Source organism: Cynara cardunculus (assembly GCF_001531365.2).
Source record: "Cynara cardunculus var. scolymus isolate 2C chromosome LG 4, CcrdV1, whole genome shotgun sequence".
NCBI classification, from domain to species: Eukaryota; Viridiplantae; Streptophyta; class Magnoliopsida; order Asterales; family Asteraceae; genus Cynara; species Cynara cardunculus.
Window position 1 is genome coordinate 1917661 of NC_037531.1, and position 24444 is coordinate 1942104.

A 24444-nucleotide genomic window follows, 5' to 3' on the forward strand; every position below is an offset into this window, starting at 1 on the left:
TCAAAGATATTAATAACATGTTAAAAATTTATTAATTACCAAAAATTTGAAAAAAAAAATATTATTTTTGCAAAGGACCGGCCGTAACCGGTTATGGGACCGGAACCGGGACCGGATGGCTTAACCGGTTATGGAGGATTTCACCGGAACCGGGACCGGTTATAGAGGGACTGGTTATGGAACATTTTTGTCTTGATCGGGACTGGCCGTAACCGGTTATGGCCCGGCCCGGGACCGATTTTTGGCCACCTCTACCCACCACAGTTAACAAAAAGAAGAAAGTAACATCATTTGACTATTTCGAAGCAAGTCAAACACCGGATTCATTCGGATCAAGAAGAAATGAAATTAAAAATGTTGTACTTCAAAAGAGAGCTACAAAATTTTAGTTTGACACCCAAACACCATATTAGAAAGAAATGAATTTATTCGTCATCAATGTCGAAGCCACCAATCCTCCGCTGTTGTCTCTTATCGAAAACGGCTTTGAATGATTCACGTTCTGCACGAATCCGTTCTTGGAATACATTTTGGCTTTTCGGCTCAACAGCTTTCTGGGTTGGCTTTAGGTACTCTTCCTCCGATAACGGATTTGATTTCTGTAGTAATAATCCGTATTCATATCAAATAAAACAATAACTACTCTTGTAAAGTTTGTCCTAACACATTGTTTTCCTGTTTGTAATGTGTAGGACAAAAGAGGAATCTTGATAGATCAAAACCAATACCAACAATAATCGACAATCTTGAAACGCTTTGTCATATTCAAGGGTCTATAGTATGAAAAATGTCTATCTTTATGAACGTACATTTTCAAAAACACAACTACTTAAATCACATTAAAGCCATGTCAGCATTGAATAGACACTTGTTTCAAGCTATGGAGCTTTTTCTTGAAATGGTTCTATAAAATGTGATCAATTCAGTAAATGTGCAAATTCAACATGTTAAACTTTCTCCAACTTACCAAATTGTACCCTGAACCAGGCCCAATAATCAACGATCTTGTGTTTGTTTTCCTCGTTGCACTGATTGAAAAGCCAACGTTTCCACCCTGAAAAAAGAGTAGTCAAGTGGCAGGTGAGGGATAATAAAACAATATGGCATTGCTCAGAAGCAACAACCCGTTCTTCCATCTGGGAGTGTTAGAGAATAATTTTCTTTTTCTGATTCACGGCCCTCTTATAGAATTAAGAATGCCTAAAAATTTGTCAGAAGGTCATGCATTTGATTAAAAAGAATTGTCATATGGTTATTCTCCTAAATAACCAATTGTTGACATTATCGATGTTACAAAGTGGCTAGAATACAAACTGCCTAAGAATATGTCACAAGTATGATTCTTAGGAGACAACCAATCATTTTCTATCTTTTGAGACAGAGGCAAGGTTTGCATACATCCTGGTTGGATATACTGGATTTGTTTGGTTTAGTGTATAGTGCGCACAAATAAATAGGTCGGTTACACCTTGCAATGTCTAATAAATCTACCGAGTTCCCTAACAAACGCATTGGATAACAAGTATAGGCGGTTACCATAAGTTTGTATCATGGGAACTTACAAAAACAAATTAATCAACCATATGTATTGAGTACACATACCTGGTCACCCCAACGAACAGATTTACCTTCCTTGCCATATGCTTGAATTAAACCTGAAAGAGCACTGGCATTTTTCTTTCCACCTTCTGCTTCTAGAGATTCTCTTCCATCCATATCATTTGACCATTTACTTCTGCTCAAATGGTTCACTTCTTCTGTTACATGGTTCGTCACAGGATGCTTCACAGGACCTACATCTAACCATGGAAAGAAATTGAGCAAACCGGCTGTTCCCACACTTGAGTTATGCGTATATTTGGTATAGGGTTATTTAGGAGAAAAATACATTCCTCCATTAGGTAGACTGGTAGAGGCACTTTCAAATATGTCAGAAGGTCATGCATTTAAAAACATCTGTCCAGAAAATTATTTTCGTAAATAACCTGTTTGGTGTATCGTTCCAGTTTGAACAAAATGTGCAAATTTATAAGGACATCAAGTTTCTTAAATAAAAATACTGCAAGCAATAATCAATATCTTGTGCCTTGGACACATATCAGCTCATCTAAACTCAATATTGGAATTTGGAAGTGCAAGTCCAGTCAAGATTTTATATCTAACACATCATATACACAAAGATGTAGATTATAGACAGAACCTGTCTAGACACTACTATATGTCAGCTAGCAACTACATATGAACAAGCCTTCAGAACATACCATGAGGTGTAAGTTCATGTTCATCCACCTGATCTTTGACATCTTCCTGTGGATTTTTAACGTCAGGTCCCGGTGAAGCCTCTATAGCATCCTCATCTTCCATATCCATGTCCACCTGTCAATCTCATATGGGTCATTATATAGAAGAAAAGCAAAAAAGAAAGGGATTTGCAGCACCACATTAGAAAAAGGGAGAATGTGCATCTTTCTCAGTTATTCCATGTGATTTCAAACAAGAGAACAACAGAGAGTTTAAATTGCTAAACAATACATTTCCATCTCTATCATACACACTCATCTTTCCAAATTTTCTTCTCTAGGAAATTGTGACATCCCACATTCAATCTACCCATAGATACATCTATACAGCATACTTGAAGCATATAAAAAAAAAGCACTTCAGGGTTCAAATCTCACCCAAGGTTAGGAGTGTGCGTGAGTAGTTGCGATATATAAATATTATATACTTCCCAAAAAAGCAGCTAACAAATGGAATATAATGACATGCTGGACCTACCTCTTGAATCCCACTTTCATCAAAACCATCTCCATGGAGTAAAGACTGCAAAACCAAGTAACAAGGTAACAAAATCAAATCACATTTTCAAGAAATAATCATAATCTACCAATGTTTGGATAATATATTCTCCATGTATCTAAATAGTTCCTAGACAGTCTCTTTGTCAAACTAGAATATTTATTTCCTGACTGATTTCTTTGTCAAACTATAAAATCTATTTATTTCCTGACTGATTTCTTTGTCAAACTAGAATATCTATTTATTTCCTGGATGGTTTCTCTGTCAAACTAAAATATTTATTTATCTCCTGGATGGTCTGTCTGTCAAACTAAAATGCTCCAAACATCCCAATCTGAAGTAAAATGTTGGTATCCAGCATGCTTATATCACCACTAACTTGGGATGGTGGGAATAAAAGAATTCATGCCATTTGACACTTCCAATTGAAACAGGCACGGAACCACATATACAAACCTTGATATCCATTTTCAAGTACAAAGATGGAGCTTCTTCCCATTGTCCAGCCATCTTCTGTATATCATCCAGGGTAAAATTGTGTACATTCCTAGCCGCACAACCCTAAGTATGTCACAAACAGATGGTCAGAGAAACTCTTTTCCCTAACTATTAGACTTTAATGTTAACCTACATATTTGGGGCATACAGAATTTGGAATTAGAAAGGGACTATGCGGTATGTAAACTCACTGCTGGATCCTTGTATGCAGCCTCCACTAAGTATACTTCATAACCCGATCTCTGCATGAAAAGCAGGAGACGAATGAATACAAGCATAATATATACTTATCACGAATCTGCAATGCTGATATTGTCATGTCACAAACAGCACACAGCAACGCAATGCCACAAACTCTTGATATAAGCCATGTGTGGGATCTTCCAAGTAAACAAGACTGAAGTATTTTCTAGTACCTAATGCCATCTGGCATTTTGAACTTCCAATAAGATTTACATTCAAGCATGATCTAATCTTCTGGAAAAAATAATCAATAGAGAACTACATTCAAATTGTGACAAGAATAAGATATTTAGGGGTTGAATTCCATGTCAAGCAGTGGCTTATAGGTTCTAAAGATCATTAAAAACCTCTGACAAAACCACGCATTTAAAGCAAACTCAATTATCATATAACGGAATTAGGTGAAATATTTTTATTTTACATTATAACAATTAAACAAATAATGGGTTAGATTTTCAACCATTAATAAACAACTTTGTACTTGAAAAAATGCTGAAAGACCACCACAGTTTGCAATTTTTACCATTTTCAACCAGCGGATTTGTCACTTTGTAACAAAACAACCATTGCATTTTGTTAACCTTAGTTGGGTACGCAATACATTGCAAGATTTAATGGTCTTATTTAGCATTTCATGAGTACAATGATCGTTCTGCAATGAAGGGACAAGTAAAATGGTTGAAAATCTAATTCAGTCATTTAATAAATAACCAATGGAATCTAACAGAATCAGGAAGTATCAGAGCGCAACAATACAATGCTCCAATCAAACTAGTAAGAGCTGTTAGTAATATAAAAATTTATATCAATTTTGTATTAAGCATTGGCCCACTGTCATGATTTTTAGAGGGAGATTCAAAGACTGCACGAATGCACACGATAGCTGCAACTTTTATACACCAAACCATGCTTGAGCATATAACTCCATAAAATTCGACTTGCCATCAAACTATAAGATATAATTATCAATATCCAGCTCCTCTTATTTCATTTAAGAGTAGCCTATTGTCGTACAAATTTTAGTGTTGTAAATCATGAATGCTCAACTCCATAAGCTACAATATACATGTGTGTTGGGACACGTGCATGGGAACCCAGATATCCATTTTTTATGGCACAGTCAGATACATATTTATTGGATGAACTACAGGTCAAACCCGCATGACCAGCAACTTCAGCACATGTTTCAACTTCTAAAGTGGTAAGATAAGAGGAGTCGGGTTTGTAATAAAAAAATAAACACATACAGCCGGATAAACGTAACAGCACAAGTCTCACCAAAAAACAAAGCCTAAGAACTATGAATTGGAACAGAAACAGTACATTCTGTACAAAAGTCAACACACTGCTGTATGAATTGCAAAGAATGTTGTATCACCAAAATGTTGTTTCAGATAGTAGTGATAATAACAGGTAACAAAAGAAAAATGTGTTGATGAATCCAGGAACAAAACCATCCCAGAATAAGCCTCCATAACCTTCCTGAGAGCCTTCTACCACAAATTGAAACAACTGACAGAGTTATATAATTCCAACCAAAATAGTACAAATCTTCAAGGTAATTAGCCCAAATTCCATTGTATCCTCATCAACAATTTGTTGGCAAGGAACAGACATTTCTTAGTTTATTACAAAAGACTTCTATAAAGTGTTATACAAAACAATGCTAATTTGCCACTAGTGAAGGGACAAATATGGACTCAGGTTGTATGACAGCACCAACCCTTCACTGACATCTTTAGCTTTAAGTTTTAACCATTTTATCCATGTAGTAAAGTTAGGTGAATCCAAAGTAAAATTATCATTGATTAATAGTTATATATAGTGTCAAGAAATTAGAGAAAACGATGTAGAGAGCGTTTTGGAAGAATTGGAAAATCCTTCCGAAATTGGGATAATTCACAAATGAGGATAACCCAACCTATTTATAGGTAATAGCCAGGTCACACTAGCAGAAAAAACTAACTATTTTAATTAAAGTCACACCAAACAAATCTCCACCTTGGCTTTAATTCTAGTACAGAAAAATTTTACTTCCAGGTTCCAGCTATCAATGTTTAGGAGATCTAAACAATGCCTAAACTTGTTCAAGGAAATGGGTTTCATTAGCGCATCAGCTGGATTGTCATCGGTCTTCGCTTTCTTCACTTTAAATCTCCTTTCCGAACGTATAAAGCGATAACGAACATCTATATGTTTCGTTCTCTCATGATGCACCTGGTCTTTTGCAAGACAAATAGCACTCAGGCTGTCACAAAAAACTACAGTCTGATCTTGATGAAACCCAAGATCTCCAAGCAAACCTTTCAGCCAAATCCCTTCTTTTGCAGCCTCCGTAAGAGCCATATATTCAGCCTCTGTTGTAGACAAAGCAACAGACGGCTGTAACGTTGCTTTTAGCTCACCAAGGCATCTCCAACAGTGAACACATATCCCGTTAATGACCTCCGTGTGTCAAGGTCAGCTGCGTAATCAGAATCTTAAAATCCAGCCACAATACAATCTCCTCCTCCTCCATAAATGAGACCTACATCAGTTGTGCCTTTGAGGTAACAAAAACTACGTTTCACGGCAACCCAATGTTCTTTTCCCGGATAATCCATGTAGCATGAAACAACACTAACAGCATGAGCTATGTGAGGTCTAGTGCAGACCATGACATACATAAGACTTCCTACAACACTAGAATAAGGAACTTTGCTCACATACTCCACCTCAGCCTCTGTTTGAGGTGCCAAAGCCACCGATAATCTGAAATTTGCTGATGAAGGTAATCGAGAAAGTATCTTCAAAATGTAACTTTTCTGGGACAAGAAAAGTTTATGTCTAGATCTATCTCGGATAATCACCATACCGAGAATCTTTTGAGCAGCCCCCAAATCTTTCATGTCAAACTCAGAATTATGGAGTCCTTTTAACTTAATTTCAGCCATATCACGAGCCGCTACTAATATATCATCTACATAAAGTAGCAGATACACATGTGACTCGTCAGCACCTTTCTTATGATATATACAGCAATCATAAGGGCTTCTAGTAAAACGATGACTCACCATAAAGCTGTCAAAACGTTTATACCATTGTCTCGAAGATTGCTTTAACCCATAAAGCGATTTCATGAGCTTACAAACATAGTTTTCTTTACCTTGAACTACAAAACCCTCCGGTTGACTCATAGATTTCCTCTTCAAGCTCATCATGTAAGAAAGCCGTTTTGACGTCCAATTGTTCCAACTCCAAATTTGTTTGTGCTACTAGTGCCAACGACACCCAAATGGATGTATGACGCACCACTGGCGAGAAAATTTCATTATAATCAACCCCTTGCTCTTGGCTATAACCTTTAGCCACCAAATGGGCCTTGTATCTCACACTTTCAGCTCCTAGCAGCCCCGTTTTTTGCTTAAAGATCCACTTACAGGTCACAACTTTTCTGCCTTCAGGTAACTTCACTAATTCCCAAGTTCTATTCTTGTGAAGGGATTCCATCTCTTCACTCATGGCTGTTATCCACACATCAGCCTCCTTCGTTGTGATTGCTTCCATGTAAGTAGATGGCTCAAAGAACTCCATTTCTTCAGCAACTTGCAGAGCATAGACCACCATGTCATCAAAAACCATATCGAATTGGCCTACCAACTTGTCTTCAGGGCTTATCTAATGCTATAGATCGAAATTCTGCAGGTTGGTGCTGATTTTCGGGCACAAAAGGTTCAGTTTGAGGTGAGTTACTGGGTTGTCCAGCTGTATTCTCGCCTTCATCGGGACCATTTAACTCGTACTCCACCTGTTCGGACACACTCTCCTCTTGAACACTTGGAGTAGATGAATACCCCACGCCACGTAACATACTCTCCTCGTCACACTACGTCACGGCTGAGAATCACCTTTCTTTTATCTAGAGACCATATTTTGTAGCCCTTTACTCCAATTTCGTATCCCATAAACAACCCCTTCTTTGATCTTGGTTCCAATTTTCCTTCACTAACATGGTAGTATGAAGGACAACCAAATATTCTTAAGCCCGTGTAATCAGCCGGCTTACCGGACCAAATACAATCAATTGCCGTTGAAGGGGATCTATTCACCAAGTAGCAAACTGTGTTTAACACTTCTGTCCAAAACTCCTAGTCAACCCTGCATTTGACAGCACACATCTCACTCTTTCCAGCAACATTTTATTCATTCTTTCGGCTACTCCATTCTGCTGTGGAGTGTGCCTAACCGTTCGGTGCCTTGCAATTCCTTCACCTTTACAAACCGATCAAACTCACTTGAACAAAACACCAATCCGTTGTCCGTTCACAGCCGCTTTATCTTCTTCCCAACTTGATTTTCAATGATAACTTTCTAATCTTTAAACTTCTCAAACGACTCGCTCTTATGCTTCATGACGAATACCCAAGTCATCCTAGAGTAGTCGTCAATAATTAAGAGAAAGTAAAGACCACCACCAAGTGAAGGAACTTGCGATGGACCCCAACAATCAACGTGAAGGTAATCTAAAGTCGACTTGGTTGTATGGACAACTTTTGAAAAACTCACTCTCCTTTGTTTTCCAAAGATGCAATGCTCATAAAAGCCTAATTTAGCAACTCTATGACCTCCAAGAAGTCCTTTCTTGCTGAGAATTACCATGCCTTTCTCACTAACATGCCCTAGCCTCATGTGCCACAGACGTGTAAAAAATCTGACTCATTCTCTACAGGATTAAGGGTTGGTGATGCTGATCCAACAACCGTGCTACCTTCAAGCACATACAAGGCACCTCTGTTGACTCCTTTCATCACCACTAATGCATCCTTAGTGACCCGAATTACTCCACCCTCCCCGGTGTACTTGAAGCCCTTGAGTCGAACACTCCCAAAGAGATTAAGTTTTTCTTCAACCCGGGTACATGACGAACATCTGTTAGAGTTCTCACTGTCCCATCATGCATTTTAATGCTCACCGGTCCAATTCCAACAACATTGCACGACATGTCATTTCTCATCAAGACATTTCCAGTTGCAATCTTTTCTGTGTTGAACCAATCCTTATGTGGTGTCATGTGAAATGAGCATGCAGAATCAAGAATCCATACCTCTGACTGATTTTTTGCAATCAACCACCGAGAGCACCAAATCAGCCTCCGAACCAGAATCATCTTTTGCTACAACAGCGGATCCTTTTGTCTTCAGTTTTGGACACCATTTTTCCAATGACCCGGATCTTTACAGTAGTGGCAGCCATCCCTTGGGTTTCCACTTGGACCTCTAGTCTTCGATCTTGATCGGCCTCTACTTTTCCACTTCCCTTTTCCTTTCTCTCGGCCTTTATCTCTACCTCTGTCTCTATCTCCGTTTACCATAGACAAGCCTACCGATTGGTTTTCGGAACTACTTCCTGAAGCTTTATCGCGCAACTCTCGTGAGTGCAAACTTGAAGGAACTTCTTCCTTAGTAATTGTGTCTCTACCAACAACGAACGAGTTGACAAAATTTTCATATGAAGTGGGCAACGAAACCAATAAGATGAGGCGGCATCCTCATCTTCAATCTTGACTTCAACATTCTTCAAATCCATAAGAATGGAGTTTAACTCGTCAAGATGTTCCTTCAAAGGCATTCCCTCCTTCATCAGTAATGAGAATAAGTTTGCTTTAACAACAACTTGTTCGTTAGTTTCAGCGATTAAAGGCGCAGCAGTCTCCTCATCGGCAACTTCATAAATCACCTCATCCGCCAAAGACAACAAGATGGTAGAGTGAGCCTTATCATCTAGTTGTGCAAACTCAGATTCAGCCATATCATCAGGCCTTTCACTAGCCAAGGGAATCCAGATGCCTTGTTGTTTTAGGAGAGCTCTCAACTTAATTCTCCATAAGCTGAAGTTGTTCTTTCCTGTAAACTTGTCTATCTTGATCATTTGTGGAGGCATTTTCTAAAATCTTGAAAAGAACTATGGTACAAGATTCAATGTTGAGAAATCAAGAACAAATATCCAGACTAATCTTCAATTGAGTTAGTAATTTCTAAATTGGTTGTCCAAAATCAGTAATCCAAAAATTGATCCCCAAAAAAATCGACCAATCAAGAAATCAAAACATCAACTTTGATTGTTGGTCACAAGTCGATACCTCCAATTCAGCACCCAACAACAAAATTGATTGTAAAAGAATCAATTTAGACCGACGAATTTTAGAAATTGACTGTTGTTGCCGATTTCTCAAATTGACTGCTGTTGCCGATTTCTCAAATTGACTGCTGAATCCGTTAATTTACACCATCGATTTCCAAAATCGAGAAGCTCCACCTTGAATCGGATACCAAATTGACTCAATCGCTTGCCAACAGAAACAATTCCAGAAACATGCGACTCAAAGACAAAACCAAAATCGATAATAAGGCAAAATCCAAATCAATTGAGGAGGAGATCAATGATTAGTGATTGGAAGGAACCCTAACGCTCTGATACTAGTTTGTTAAGAAAATAGAGAAAACGATGTAAAGAGAATTTTGGAAGAACTGGGAAATTGAAGGAATCTTATTTTCGAAATTGGGATAATTCACAAATGAGGATAATCAACTTATTTATAGGTAATAGCCAAGTCGCGCTAGCAGAAAAAATTAACTATTTTAATTAAAGCCACACCTAACATATAGTCTTTTCAGTTCACAGATTTAAACATTTGTAACACTCTTGCTTTGCTTGGCCCAGCATGGATCACAAGCTTAGAAGCCTACTTAAAAATACAATCCTAGCTTGCCAACAAGGATGACAAAATTGATAAACAAATAAAATGAAATACTGAATGTGCTCTATAGTGACTCCACAATGTTGACATATTATGACATTTTCACAAATGATTAATAAGCTTGCATCTCTAGCACCAGAAATCCAAATGAATCACCATCCACATAGTTTCCACAAATTTATAAATACAATGAAATTGTTCAACATGATATGCTGTTAAATCTGCAGACTGCAAATAGACCTCCAAGTTAGAAATCTCATGCCTTCCGAAGCAAGCTCACATCGAATTCGTGAGTTCACAATTGAAGAGGAAAACCAGGTAACACTGTATTGGAATTGGTAAGCATATCTCATTAGTAAATAAAGCTTTGCAACAAAAAATTGCTAAAATTCCACCTATAAAACTATAAGCCCCCATTAAATTAATTATTTGTTTGCTCCTTAGAAAATAAGAAGACTCAAGTCACCAAAAGATTCCAAAATGTTTAATTCATGAATAAAAGGGGCAACTGCTAAATCAGTATGTATAAAGCAATTAAGCAACTAGTTCACCAAAAACAGAAAGAGAGAACACACACACAAGAAAAAGAACATGTCAGCCTAATAATAGGCCCACTAAATGATGAGTGGTTCAGATTTCTATTAAATTTACTTTCTTCTACCATACTAAGCTCGTAGGAATTACATCACCAACAGAATGCCGATGTATTGATAAATACAGCATAGAAAATAAATAAAAGCAAAATGAAACACACAAAGATTACAAGGTTGCAAAAAAGCTGCAAGCAATAAAGTAGCCCACCAGCTAACACAGAGAAGACAACTATTGCTAGAGATTGTGAGGATGAGAGAGTTGAGGGTATACCTTAGCAGTTGCCCAAAACTGAGCAAAATCAGCTACCCGCAGATTGCGGTCATCCACTAAGACGAGGCACACATACCAGCAACAAATAAGTCAATTGGCTCAACAAAACTGCATTGGTGGTTAGTGTAAATTGAGCAGTGCACAAGCACTGCATCACCACTTACTCTACAATCAGTCTAGATGCTTAGCCAGGAAAAGCTAGTGCAATGGATATCATTCTTTTCTTTTTTTAAATCATATGTAAGGACAACATTTATGATAAAATTTAGTATTAAACTTCTCCAAGCCCTAAACGGAAAAAAGGTATGAGCATGTGCATATACAAGACAAATCACTTCTAAGTTGAAGCTCCTACTGGTGACAGAACGAGATCACCAACTCTAGACAGCTAGTCATCCAAATAAATGTTTGTGTGCCACTATGTAACCATACAAAATTTTACAACACAAAAAGGCAAGTGCTTTGATTGAAAGAGGTGATCAAGGAAATACTATTCACAATACTATAGAACCAAGATCAGGTCAGAAGGCATAAGATGAAGACAGAATATAAACCCTTATGTACTAAAGGCTGGCCCTTCTGTCCCAGATAAACCATACCAATTATAAAGGAGTAAATCCCCTCATCAAGGGTCTTTTTAAATGCCTTCAGCATGCTCGCTCGATAAGCCTATGCAAAGATATATATGCCGAGGTTAGAACAGTAGAACAATAATCATAAGGCAACGTACTAAACACACTTCAGGCTGAAAGTTGAACAAGATATAAATGAGTACTGAGAACACAAATAGCTCAAGCCACTAAGGAATCATATCAACCACAATTGTTTATGAACTTAAATCTCCTTGCAAACAAACAACAGTAAGATCCTTTTTACAGTTTGATTATGAAAACAGAATGCATACATAAATCAGAATGCAGAACATCATGGACGAAACTTAGAATTTTCTGAAGACAACGAATTGGCATATCAAGCAAAAAGAAGAAATAGATGCAATTTTGAAAGCTTAACACAAACATAATAGAAAACTAAATTCATTATTCAAGGACCAAATCTAAAGGCATGCAAGAAAAAAGAAGACAAAAGGGGACCTTTCTTTAAAAATCACAATAAATGAATTTCTTTAAATGATAAATCAAAGGGATGAGAAACCAGATGCATTGTTTAGGATCAAAGTAAAGAAGCTTAAAGCCACAAGCATGCAATACATATCTACAAAATAAAATGAAAAGAAGCCCTTCTATAACATAAGAAAACTTCGAAAAATGTGGCATTCATTAGATCACACTCTACACCACAAATAAAATAATAATAATGAAGAGGCTTGCTTCATAACAAGAGAAAAACAATAAGCATCCATTATTCAACGAACACAATCTAATAGCATAAAAAATGTCATATGAAATAAAAAAAAGACCTATTAGTACCGTAAAAAATTATCAATAATGTAAACTCAAAAAAGATAATAGAAAAAAAATTCTTATTAACATCATCATATTCCACATTAATCACCTCCATGACAGTTAAAAGTGAGAAACCAGATGCATTGTTTAGGATCAAAGCAAAAAGCCTAAAGCCACAAGCATGTTATACATGTATCTACAAGAAGGGAAAAAAAGCCCTTCTATAACATAAGAAGAAAATGAAAATATATATGCACTAATTAGAATGAACTCTACAACCACAAATAAAAAAATAAAATAAAAGAAGAGGCTTTCTAAAAGCATAAGAATATTACATATGGAACACAAAGAAGACCTTTTTAGTACCATCAAAATTATCAACGTATTTAACCTAAAAAGGTAAAAACATGAAAAGAAATAAATTTCCTATTAACATCAAATGTTCCACCTTAATCACCCTCTATGACAATTGAAAAGTGAATGAATAAACCTCAAAGGAAGATAAGCGGAGCCAGAATGTTGACACTTAGGATTGTACTGCTTAAATAATTGTTATATATGAATAAGTACTTAAATACCTCCTCCATTTCAGGTTCATAACAATACTCCATCACCTTCTTCATTACTTGTCTCTTGCCCCTAAGAGAACCAGAAGATTTTGACAACTCGCTATCTTCAGCCTACAAAACATATACAATGCTTATAATCAGAATTTCTGGTTACTAAAGTTGTAGAAATAAAATATGGAGATACACTGAACATGCTAGCTAAAAAAAGGATGTCACACAGCCAGCTTCCTTATGGGGTTAAAGAAGCCAACTACAGACCTTTTCAACTTCAGTCATGAAGTACTCATCCATGGAATGAATGCGTGGTGCTTCCCCACCATTGTCAACCTCAATATCACGCAACACCTTTGCCAAGTAACTCTTTCCACTGCCTGCAAATATGGATGTAGGCTGTGAAATTAATTGCCTAACGAGGTCATGTCACCATACACACACTCATACGAAAAACATTAGCAATAACAAGATGGAACTTCATGCAAGTCTTATTTTGTACTCCTATGGTTCTTCTATACTTAAAAGAACTGGTCAAGACAGATCCTTACGTTCTCCCTGCTTACACTATGAATAAGCAAATGTGAGGCCAGGATTTGAGAAATAAAACCCAAGTAAGACGTGGTAGAAGGAAGCAAACATATAGGAAGGGATGTAAGAGGGGAAAATGTAAGGACAAACATAGCTTCCTTATTTAAATACAGGTGTCAACAAAATACATGTAAATACCATATTGCTAATTCGTTATTCACATAAAGTCAATTGCAGTCAAAAATTACCCCCAAATTATGGTAAAACGAAGAACAGAGTTTTGCATCTACTTTCACCCCTAACCCCATGAAGAAGAAAGACAAAAAGAAAAGAAATATGGTTAAGTTCAATTTGGTAAGGCAGAAATAGTACTTCAGTAAAGAGAATTGAAACCCTTATCATGATCAAGCAAAGTACCTGGAAGCCCTCGTAGGATTATCACCAAATGATCAGGACGAGATGCTCGGTGTGGCTGCTTGAATATGTGAGAAGCATCAATAGTATTTGGCTTCTCTGAAGCTAAATGCCGCAATGGAAAAGGTTGAACATCTCTGACATGCTTTTCAGAAGAAGATTGGCGGGTGCGAAATTCCTATTAAGCACAATGTTAGTAAGAGAAAGGAATGCCATGGTAAACTAGAAAAGGGAAGAAGGGAAGTTACAGAAAATAAACATAAATGGAGAACTCGAGAACTTCCTTCCAACATATTAAATTCCACAAACCAAATAAAAATATATTCAATCAACCATCTTGTTTCAATTAAAAAGAAAAGTAATTTGGAGGTTGACCCCTTGCATTGCATCTTTATTCATCAACCGACATATTTAGTGACTGAATAACAGTGATCGACATTCTGCAGCAAATTGAAGATGTCGTACATGTTCCTCCAGCAACCACCAAAAATCTCTTCCATGTAAGTGAGTGTGTCTACATAAACACACATACATATATTACACACACACACACATCTGCTGTCTGCTGATGTACAATATCACACTTCACTATGCCCAGTTCAGTAATCAACATTTTAGTATTAAAATATTTTGAAATTGAGAAATACTAGAAACTTATCATGGTTTTAAAAACCGGGGGAGGCATCCACAAAAAGTATATCAGGCGGCGCCTCTTAGGGGCTGTTTGGAACGTACGCCTTGGTTGATTGGTACGTGGCCCAAAGCGGTGAGGCGGTGGGCTCCCGAAAGGCGTCCTACTGGGTGTTTCGTGTTTTTCAGTAATAAATGGATAAAACCCAAAAAATGAGTCAAAAAGGTACGGCGCTTCTTTTCTATCACCTTACTTTTGTATATGCTGATTCCTTTTTAATTACTTTTGTAGTTTTGTTTATGTTTTTACTATTTRAATATAATATATTATTATATTTAGTTAATAACCATTTTTTTTATTTTTTATTCCTGATATCTTTTATATATTTATACTATGAAGATATAAAAGATATCATAACACATAGTTAATAACTTTTGTATTTGTCTTATTGTGTTTTTAAATTTTTGTTTATGCTTTTATTGAAGATATATAATATATTTTTTTATATTTAATAAGTTTTGTATTTGTTTTATTTTGTTTTTTTAGTAATTTTTATATGTTTATACTATAAAATATATTATTATTATTACGTTTAATAACTTTTATATTTGTTTTATCAATTTCTTACTTAATTTTCTACATCTATTTTCGGTACATTATCCAAGTAATTTGAGAGAATAGATGATGGTGATTAACTGATTTTGGAGATAATGGATTAATGGTGTAGCTAACCAATCTATGTTTCCTGCTCGAGACTTACAATAAGTAGGTTTATTGAATTGTGGGCTTTAAATATGAAATTATGTTTTTTTGCTAAGTGTTATGAATTTATGAATTTTGTTGTTCTAATTTTTGGGGCCTACGCCTCACGTACCTAAGAGGAAAACGCCTCGAGGCTCGTTTCCATTCTTTAAAATTTTGGGTTGTATAGTTTCTCAAACGGAAGATTATCTTCATGCGGACAACCCTCATGGCTTCTACCACCTTTCTTCCATATTTATAACACAGGTATTTTAGTAAATAAGTCAAATAGAGTAGACTATAGTACAACTGCCCAATTAACTGGTTTAGGCTTTAAGTAGTATCTACAAAGGGAGCGAGCGCTTAGAAGGGTATCGATCAGTTTGTGTGTGTTTTGGGTGAAAGCCTTTGGAGACATCCGACGGTCTCAAATTGCCTGAAAATCAATTGTAATTTCAATTGTCTTTAGTTAGTATGAATCATATCTCCAATTTTGTTGTTATCAAATCAGTTTGCATCAAATGGTATCAGAGCAGGAGATCTTGAGGAGTATGCTGTCAACAAACAAAAAAATGTTGGAAACCTCAGGTCAATGAAATCAACAATGAGTTCGTTAAAAGACAAAGTGTGGATCGTGAAGAAAGAGTAGAGGGCAAAGTTGGATGAAGATGAGGAGAATGATGAGAAGACAATAGAGATTTGGAAGAAGGAATCTCAGTGGGAAGAATAGAGAAAAGTTACCGGAAAGGAGATATCGTTGCATTATGTGTTTGGAACTGACAAGGAAGAGTCGACGACAATCCCAAAACGAACGGACCAGATCAGGAGGGGGCAAGGTCTCGTCCAGATCCGACGATTTCACCACCACCTCTGCCATCGTCGTTGCCAATAGCTGCCGCCGTTTCCTCTCTCCTCACTGCCGATTATTGTTTGTCCGCCATGGCCGACGTTGTGATCGAACTTGATGGTGCTTCAGTCATTGTTGTGTCCATCATCAACGTAACACAGACCGTGAAAAAGGTGTGGATCATAGGAAACCAATTTAGAAATGAATGAGCCCAAAAGCCATTAAAGTCCAATCTAGTGATTCTATTAAGGCCCAATCTCAATCTCAATCCAATCCAATGCTTTTATGGGCCAAGGCTTCATCAAACTCTGTTTCTTTAATGGTAAAAGGATTAGTTGACTGATGGCTACTACCACTGTTGCTATCGCCACCGTTATCACTATCACTGTTACCGTCACTATTACCACCACCAAGTTACCAACAGTTATTGATGTCAATTGTTGGAATCAATTCCAATTTGACTTTTTCCCACCTTGAGGACAAGGTGGAAATTTGGGGTGGGTATTGTGATACCCTAGGTATTTTAGTAAATAAGTCAAACAGAGTAGGCTATGGTACAAGCGTCTAATGCACCGGTACATGCTTTAGGTAGTATAAATTAAGGGAGTGAGCAGGTAGAAGGGCATTGATCAGTTTAGGTGTGTTTTGGGCAAAAGCCTTGGGAGACATCCGGCAGTCTCGAAGTGCTGGAATCAATTATAACCCTTCATTGTTTCTAGTTAATACGAATCATATCTCCAATTTTGTTGTTATAGAATAGGTTTGTATCAATTTAATCTCCCTATGTACACCAATCAACAATCCATATTGACATATTTGCTCAACCAAGATATATAAAAACACTCACTTGGTCAAATATTCACTATGGTCCTCAAAAATATTTCAAGTCATTTGAAAAATATTAATATTATAACTTTGCGTTTATCAGTATCATAAAAACCACAATTTCTGGTAACGTTGAAAGAAAAAAGTACCAAGTAGATGAAAATTAGGGGAAAAAGAACATATCAAAACTGTTGATTTAACCCATCCAAAAAAAGAAGAAACCCAAAGATTTATTTTAACAATACACAATATTCAAAAATAGAGATACATTTTGAATTTACATGATCAGGCCGATCAATACAAAATTTGCAGTATCCTGAAGGAAGGGTTAAGTCAGCCACCTGGGCACTGGCAGGAAAACACCCTGGATTTGGCAAAAGTTTGGAAACTTCAGCAGTGATCAAGTGGGATTAAGTGCACGTAATTTGGATTAAGAATAATTGAGCAGGATTTAGATTATGTGAATTTTTCTGTTTTATCTTAGCCCACTCCCATTCAAGCTCAAATGAAAATCAAATTTAACCCAAATAGGAAGTGTAAGCCAATCTTTTCGGCCCCAACCAATTAACTGAAGCCTTTCCTTCGCAGTATCAAGAGTTAAAACAAACCCATTAAAGTGGACCATGTGAAGATTGAAGAATCAATTGTGCACAATTGAACGGTGCTCGGCATGCTCTGAAAAATATATTCTGAACTCCACAGCAATGAATTGAAACTTACTCAGAATCTCTAACTTCTACAGGCAAAAACTGGACTGATTAGTGATTCCACTTAATTCCCACTTAATTAATTAAGCACTAGAAGGCTAGTCAAACACTTACCTCTACTTACATTTTCTAGATCACGGGAAAATAGTTCTGGAATCTAAATTATTAATAAGAAAAATTACACAACCACATTAAGCATTACATGAATACAATAAAAAGAACTGGTACTGAATTGATAGTGAAATTTATATGGAATATCTATTTTAAAAGTAGAGAGTTTGACCTTGAAAAGTCTATGTATCTCCTTTTGGAACGGATGAAGGTTTGTTTCTCTTATTCATAATTCAACTACAATGTAGTATCCTAGGGGAAGTGCCTAGGCCCTAGAGGAGGAAGCATCCATGTGAAATATGTGTACTACAATGTAGTAGTCTCCTTTTATCAGGGAAAGTGCCCAGAGGAGAAATCGGATGACTGTAGACTATAAAATCCTATGAGGAGTCCAATGCAGGGTCTAAACATTTGTTTGCTTGCTCAACCATTATTATGGATGGACTGTGCTAGAGCGCCAAATGGGTAATTGCAGATAATTTATTTTTTCTTACACATAAATCACAAGTCATTATCAAGAGTCATATTTGTGACAATTAGCAGCTATGAAATACAAATGTAGTCTATGATAAATCTGATGATGCATAAAATTTCAGTCTGAAATGCATAGTTAGTATGACAAAGACATGTAGAATAAATAATCCAAGAGGAAAATAGAAATATGAAAATTTGTCTAAGTCGTACCTCAGCAGAAGATAGAGTTGAAGCATGATGACCGGCATTGTTAGAATAGTAAACTTGTGCAGGTGATTGATTTTCATGAATCGCAGATCGTGATGATGATGAGTCTGCTGAAGAACTAACAGAAATCGGAAACAAAGAGGGCTTTTTAGCTGGTGGTGAAGCAAGTGGCTCAAAGACATGGTGCCGTGGTGGATCTATGGGTAATGGTGGCGGAGGGGAAGCAGGAAGAGGTGGTTGGCCACGATAAGCATGAGAAACCTCCACTGGACCGAAGTTCGTCCTAAAAGAATTGTGTGCATAGTGACCTTTTGATTCCGACCAACTATAGGGTGGTTGAGAGTTATGATGTCGGATTGAACTTGGAATTCCCTCCTGTGAAAGAGCATTAACATCAACATGCCGATTTACATCTGTGGGTAGGCGTGAAGATAAGAAACTATGATTTGGCTGCAAATTGTGCTGCGTTGTATCAGCAGGTGGTGGCAACTGACTCTGACCTGCATATGAATAACTGGCTTTATTTACTATGGCAACATTACTTGGGGTTGTTGGCTGCAAATGGTGATAAATATTAGGTAAAATTTCAGTAGTTGGATCATGCATTTCCTGTGGCATGGGCAACTTTTTATTCAGTTCACTTCTTTGCAAAACAGAATGATACGGAGCTGCTCCTCTATGGTGATCCTGTGTTTGTTCAGACTGTTCTGTGCTAGTAAAAACCCTAGCTGGTTGACTACCATGCCTACTGTAATTTAAAGAATGGGGAATAGAGCTCTCCGTACAGTCATATTGTGATTGGCCAAGTTCGTCTCTTTGATCATAATGCACATTATTCTTCCCATATGCTACTCCACGATCTTCCCTGCTACTACCAAGTAAATCAGAGCCAGGCCCCACATACAAAGACGATTCCTTCCTCTCAAAAGACCCCATGCCTGTACTTGGAAAATCACTCATCTGTCTCCGTTTTAATCCCATGTCATTCCTAACTTCACGAGTTTCTACAAATCTTCCATGTGTATACCTATTGGCATTTTCATTACTGGATTCTGAAAACAAATCTGCCCCCGTTTTAGGCAGACCACCAGGTGCAGCGTTGGCAGCATTGCCATGATCGTGAATCAACTTCAATATCCTCTCACTGTCAGATGAAACCCTTGAGGTATCCACAATTTCACCCCCCATAGATGATCCTCGAGGACCCCTGTTATAATCAGTCGGTTCAATTTTCATTCTCTTAGTTCCGCCATTATCATAACCATCATATCCATAACTAGCAGGCCCAACGCCTCCCCTATGATAATTATTATAATTTCCATTACCCATAGGAGGATCTCCGACGCCATCATACGGGCTCATATTTAAGCTAGGGTTGCTACCATACCACGTAGGTCGTCTAGCTACATACCCATCACTAGGATTACAATCATAATTATAATTCAATGAACTCTGATGATTGGGGAAAGAATGATGGTGATCAAAATGGGGTGGTTGATTATGGTAATCGTTCGGTGATTGTGAGTAATGAAATCTAGGGTTTTCAATGAACGGGGGCGGAGGGCAAAAAGGGAAGTGGGAAATTGAGCAGATTGGGCAGATGTTGCTGGCATTACCTGGTATTGGTGGCAGAGGCGGAGGACGCCATGAATGATCCATCGGCTACCAGAATACGACGAGTGATTGATAGCACCGACGATGGAAAATGTTCAGAACCGGAGGTACAGCAAGAAGAGGACTCACAGGTCTGTTTTGTTGGGTCATTTAGATGTATGACCTTATGTGGACGTCATTTCTGCAAAGGAACCTCCTTACATTTACATTTACATTTACATTTACATTTTAAGTATTTATATAAGATAAATTACCAAATTATCCTCACATTTAGCCCCTCTTGGTTTCAATACTTGTACCGTTGTTCCCAACCCCAGCTTCCAACTCCGTCGTTTCTATGAAGCTCGACTGCCGTTGTTATGTAATTCAATTGTCGCCTATTATCCCCTTCAATCTATATTGTGAAGCTCGATGATTATCGTTTGTAATCCAATGTCATCGCTCTGTGGTTCGATCATTGTCATGCCACTGTTACCATTATATTCGTTTCATTTGACAAAGATTTATTGATTTCTTTAGTGATGTATGTTGAAAGATAATGCATCTTGCTCCAACCATAGTTTGCACTCTGCATCTATTACATGGATGTTATGGGTGCACTGATGGGTGTTTTTTTGTCTAGCTACTACACTTTTGTTATGAATAAATATGAAGGATTTCGAATAAATTGTATGAGAATGGAAATTTAAGATGGAATCATAAGCCAAGATAATACCACCATAAGTTACAAGAAATGTAATGCTAATAATGGTAAATCCATGGTTACCTTGATTTAGTTTCACCCACATGCTTTATAATCCCTACAAAACGAATTACCCAACTTCATGTAATTCATATTATCTCGTGATACTAAATATAAATTTGAATGTGGAATAAAAGTCTCCTTATGGCAACGGAGGTTCAAATGCGGTGACTCCGGACTACCCGCAAAGCGATTGGTCGCCCTGGGATTAATTAACTCTCATAGCAGGTTGGATATCCATGTTAATCAAAAAACAATTGGAGTGGTTGATTCAGGCTGTTATTTTTTCCATATTTTGATCATAACATGTTTAAAAGTATTTGTTCAGTAAGTTGGGTTAAACCGGTCTAGTCGAGCAGTTAGTCTTACATGACTATGTTTGTCACTGAGACCTAACACGAAGATGTAGGTAAAATATGAGTGTTTGTAAAGTTTAGATGGATTGAGCATGATGATTGATTCTGAAACATTGATACAGAGATTTGCATTTCCCCCTTCTTGTTCTAACTCATTGAATCTTGATAATCACCTGGTTACTTGTTAAAAAAAAAAGGTTCTTAACTTAAATAACCTTTTGTAAAAAACTTATAGAATTAGCCTACATAATGTTTTTACAAAAATAGCTTCTCAAGGAGGGATGGATAATCGTCTACCTAATGAATAAAATCTGATTTGAAATGACAAAAAATTGACAATAATATGATATTTTAGAGTCTCGTACGTTCAAGAGGGGGAGGAACACGCCTCTAGGCGCTAAATGACCCACTTACAACCATAAGGGTGGTGCCTGATTGGTTTGAGTTTGGCTCCAAAAGTCAAAAGTACCAGGAAGTCTCAAGTTCAAATCCAAGGAAGAATAAAAATCCCCTTGTGGCCACGGATGTTCAAATACAGTGACTTCAGGCTATCTGCAAAGCAGGTGGTCGCTCTGGGATTAATCGGTTCGCATAGCGGGTTGGATATCCAGGTTAATAAAAAAAAATGGCCCACTTACCCCCTCTCTTCCTTTACATTTAATATTACATTTTTACACTCTTAAAGTGAATTATTTAATTTACTTTGTATTTCTTATTTTTTATTAAATTATTTTGGATTTAATATTATTACTAAATATTATAAATAGTTAATAATATGTGTGTTAAGGATTGAGTTCATGTGAGATCAGTCTGTTTTCGTGAGACCCATGAGACTACCTTTTTACACTTGAAACTTCACAGCAAAAACACTGTGAAGGTAAAAAAAATCCGAACCTTCACAGCAAAAATGTTGTGAAGGTAAACCTTCACAGCATTTTACTGTGAAGTTTCAAGTGTAAAAAAGTGGTCTCACGAGTCTCACGAAAACAGGTTGGTCTCACATGATCCAAGTCTGTGTGTTAATATAATAAAGGTTTAAAACAAAAAATGAAAAAATAAAAGATATAAAGTAAATTAAACAATTAATTTTGAGAGTGTAAAACGTAAGGTGTTGTTTGACAAATATAAACTAACTTATAAGCTAGCTTATTTTTTGAGTACATATTTGAAAGAAAATAAGCTGACTTATAAGTTAGTTTGTTGAAAAGCTAGTTGGGAGTAGCTTATAGAGAGTTTTTTTGTCACTTTTTCCAATTATACTACTAATTAATATTAATTGTTGTTTGTTAATATTGTTTCAATTTATAAATTAATTTTAATTTATCAATCAATTTAATTATTAATTAATTTAATTATTATTCAANACACTAAAGCTTTACTCAAGAAAGCAGAGGGGAGAAGACCTGAAGACTTCATGAAGATGTTTGCTTCATAAAACTTTGGGGGGAGATTGTTAGCATTAAATTGATCCTAATAATTATCTCAAAAAGTTTTATTAAGCAATCGGGGCTAAGAATGGATCATATGAAGATGTTGTTGTGCAAAATCGTCTAAGTCTGGAAGAAGACCAGCCGCTGTRCTAAATCGACCAAGTATGGACGACCAGAGCCTCTGTAAGAAGATCCAGGGCCTCTGTGAAGTTAACCAGAGCCTCTGTAAAGTCACCAGAACTAGAGCCTCTGTAAGAGACACCAGAGCCTCTGTGAAGAGGACCAGAGCCTCTGGGTGTATTGACCAGAGCCTTTGGAGGACCAGAGCCTCTGTGGTCTGTCTATCCTCTGGACCATCCTCTGGACTATCCTCTTGTCCTTCAAGACGACTATCTTCAGGTTCCTATTCTGGATAAGGCTAATTCTATTTTTGGATAATGCTATTGTTATTCAGATTATCATGGATATCTGCCTATATAAGTAGTGGTTCAGGTATAGAAAATTGTACGAGAGAAAATAGAGAATTCATTGTAAACACATAGATTCAGATACATCTTATGAGAGTCGATTAGGGTTCTTGAGAGTTTGTAATTTCCATATTCAATAAAGAAAGCACCGTCGATTTCTATTTCATCTTCTTCTTCTACAAATTTCTCTTGAATTTCCTTATTAAATTGTTCTATTGTCAGATCTGGGTTTCAACAGTGGTTAGATTTCTCAGAGGCAGGCCACTTCTGTTTTTGCTCACGAGTAAACTTAATGTACTTAGAAGATATACTAGGGCCTTTTGAGTTATCGTTGCCAGATTGGATATTTCTCAGTTTTCCCTTTCCTTTGTCTGAAGATTTCATCGATGGTGAAATACAAGATTTCATTGAGGGTTTGAAGTTTTGAGGCTTCTTATTCTTAATGATTTTTGGTGATTCACAGATTATCTCCTCTTCAGATTCAGAATCGAGAAAGTCTCTCGTTGATTTCTCGAAAYCAAAATTAGCATGGATGTTCGTGGGAGGTGTGGGTTCAGAGGTTGATGCTTCAGAGTGATCTACTGGAGGTTCCATCGTTTCTGAATTAGATGAACTTCCAATGTTACTTGGATGGTTCATCGATTCAACAACTGATGGTTCCTCATTAGGATTCTACTTTTCATCAACAATACTTGCTGATGAAGTGGGATTGACAATCAGAGACTCTGATTTAACCCTATGGTTTTCATCGGTCTCTGATTTGGAGGCGTCGTTCCTTTCATCAGTATTCTTACATGTACTTCTCTCGTACACCACGCTTTCAAAATTCTGTCTTAAAACGACAGTTTTTCCATCGACTTTAACTCTTTTAAAATTTGCTTTTGGTTTCGGGAAAAAAGTCAGGTTTTTGAATGCATCCAAGTTTGAAAGTCGATTCAATGGTGGATTTCTTTGATTCGATGAAGGAGTCCAAATCATTGAATCCAATCCCTTGAGTGTCTATTTGACCGTTTAACTTTTCATAAACATTTTGGGCATCCCTGTATTTTTTCATCAGTTCATTGTTTTGAAGCTTCTGGTGAAGAACCTCCCTTTCTTTTTGAAAGAAGTCTTTGAGAGCTACTGAGTTAAGTCTCTCTGCCTCGGATTCTTTTAAGGCCTTAGTTTTCTTTTCTAGGTCTTTAGTTATTCGCTTGTTTATCTCCAGAAGTTTTTCTTCCTCTGATTTTTTTAGAGTGGCGATG

At 36.9% G+C, this 24444-nt stretch overlaps 1 protein-coding gene across 3 annotated transcripts; it reads right to left on the bottom strand.

Moving 5' to 3' along the window:
• Positions 1 to 326: 326 nt before the first annotated feature.
• LOC112511082 lies at positions 327 to 20314 on the bottom strand. Of its 3 annotated transcripts, XM_025116492.1 has the most exons (14): positions 20208 to 20314; positions 18595 to 19091; positions 14052 to 14226; positions 13371 to 13483; positions 13122 to 13223; positions 11740 to 11809; positions 11141 to 11196; positions 3489 to 3539; positions 3256 to 3360; positions 2779 to 2823; positions 2262 to 2376; positions 1603 to 1799; positions 968 to 1054; positions 327 to 599 (listed from the first exon to the last, which is right to left on the bottom strand). In XM_025116492.1, the coding sequence occupies exons 1-14, from the start codon at positions 20248 to 20250 to the stop codon at positions 426 to 428; spliced, it is 1830 nt and encodes a 609-aa protein (XP_024972260.1). In that variant the 5' UTR covers positions 20251 to 20314; the 3' UTR covers positions 327 to 425. The 3 variants fall into 3 exon arrangements, with proteins under 3 accessions (XP_024972260.1, XP_024972259.1, XP_024972257.1); XM_025116491.1 differs by having other exon boundaries at positions 1603 to 1793; positions 18595 to 20314; XM_025116489.1 differs by having other exon boundaries at positions 18595 to 20314.
• Between the last annotated feature and the right edge of the window lie 4130 nt (positions 20315 to 24444).

Coding starts and splice junctions, on each gene's coding strand:
- LOC112511082 (XM_025116489.1), bottom strand. CDS start 20,250: ATGGATCATTCATGGCGTCCTCCGCCTCTGCCACCAATACCAGGTAAT. Junction 11,810..13,121: donor ATGAACCTGAAATGGAGGAG/GTATTTAAGTAC, acceptor ATCTTTGCATAG/GCTTATCGAGCGAGCATGCT. Junction 1,055..1,602: donor CTGTTCGTTGGGGTGACCAG/GTATGTGTACTC, acceptor CTCTTTTTTCAG/GGTGGAAACGTTGGCTTTTC.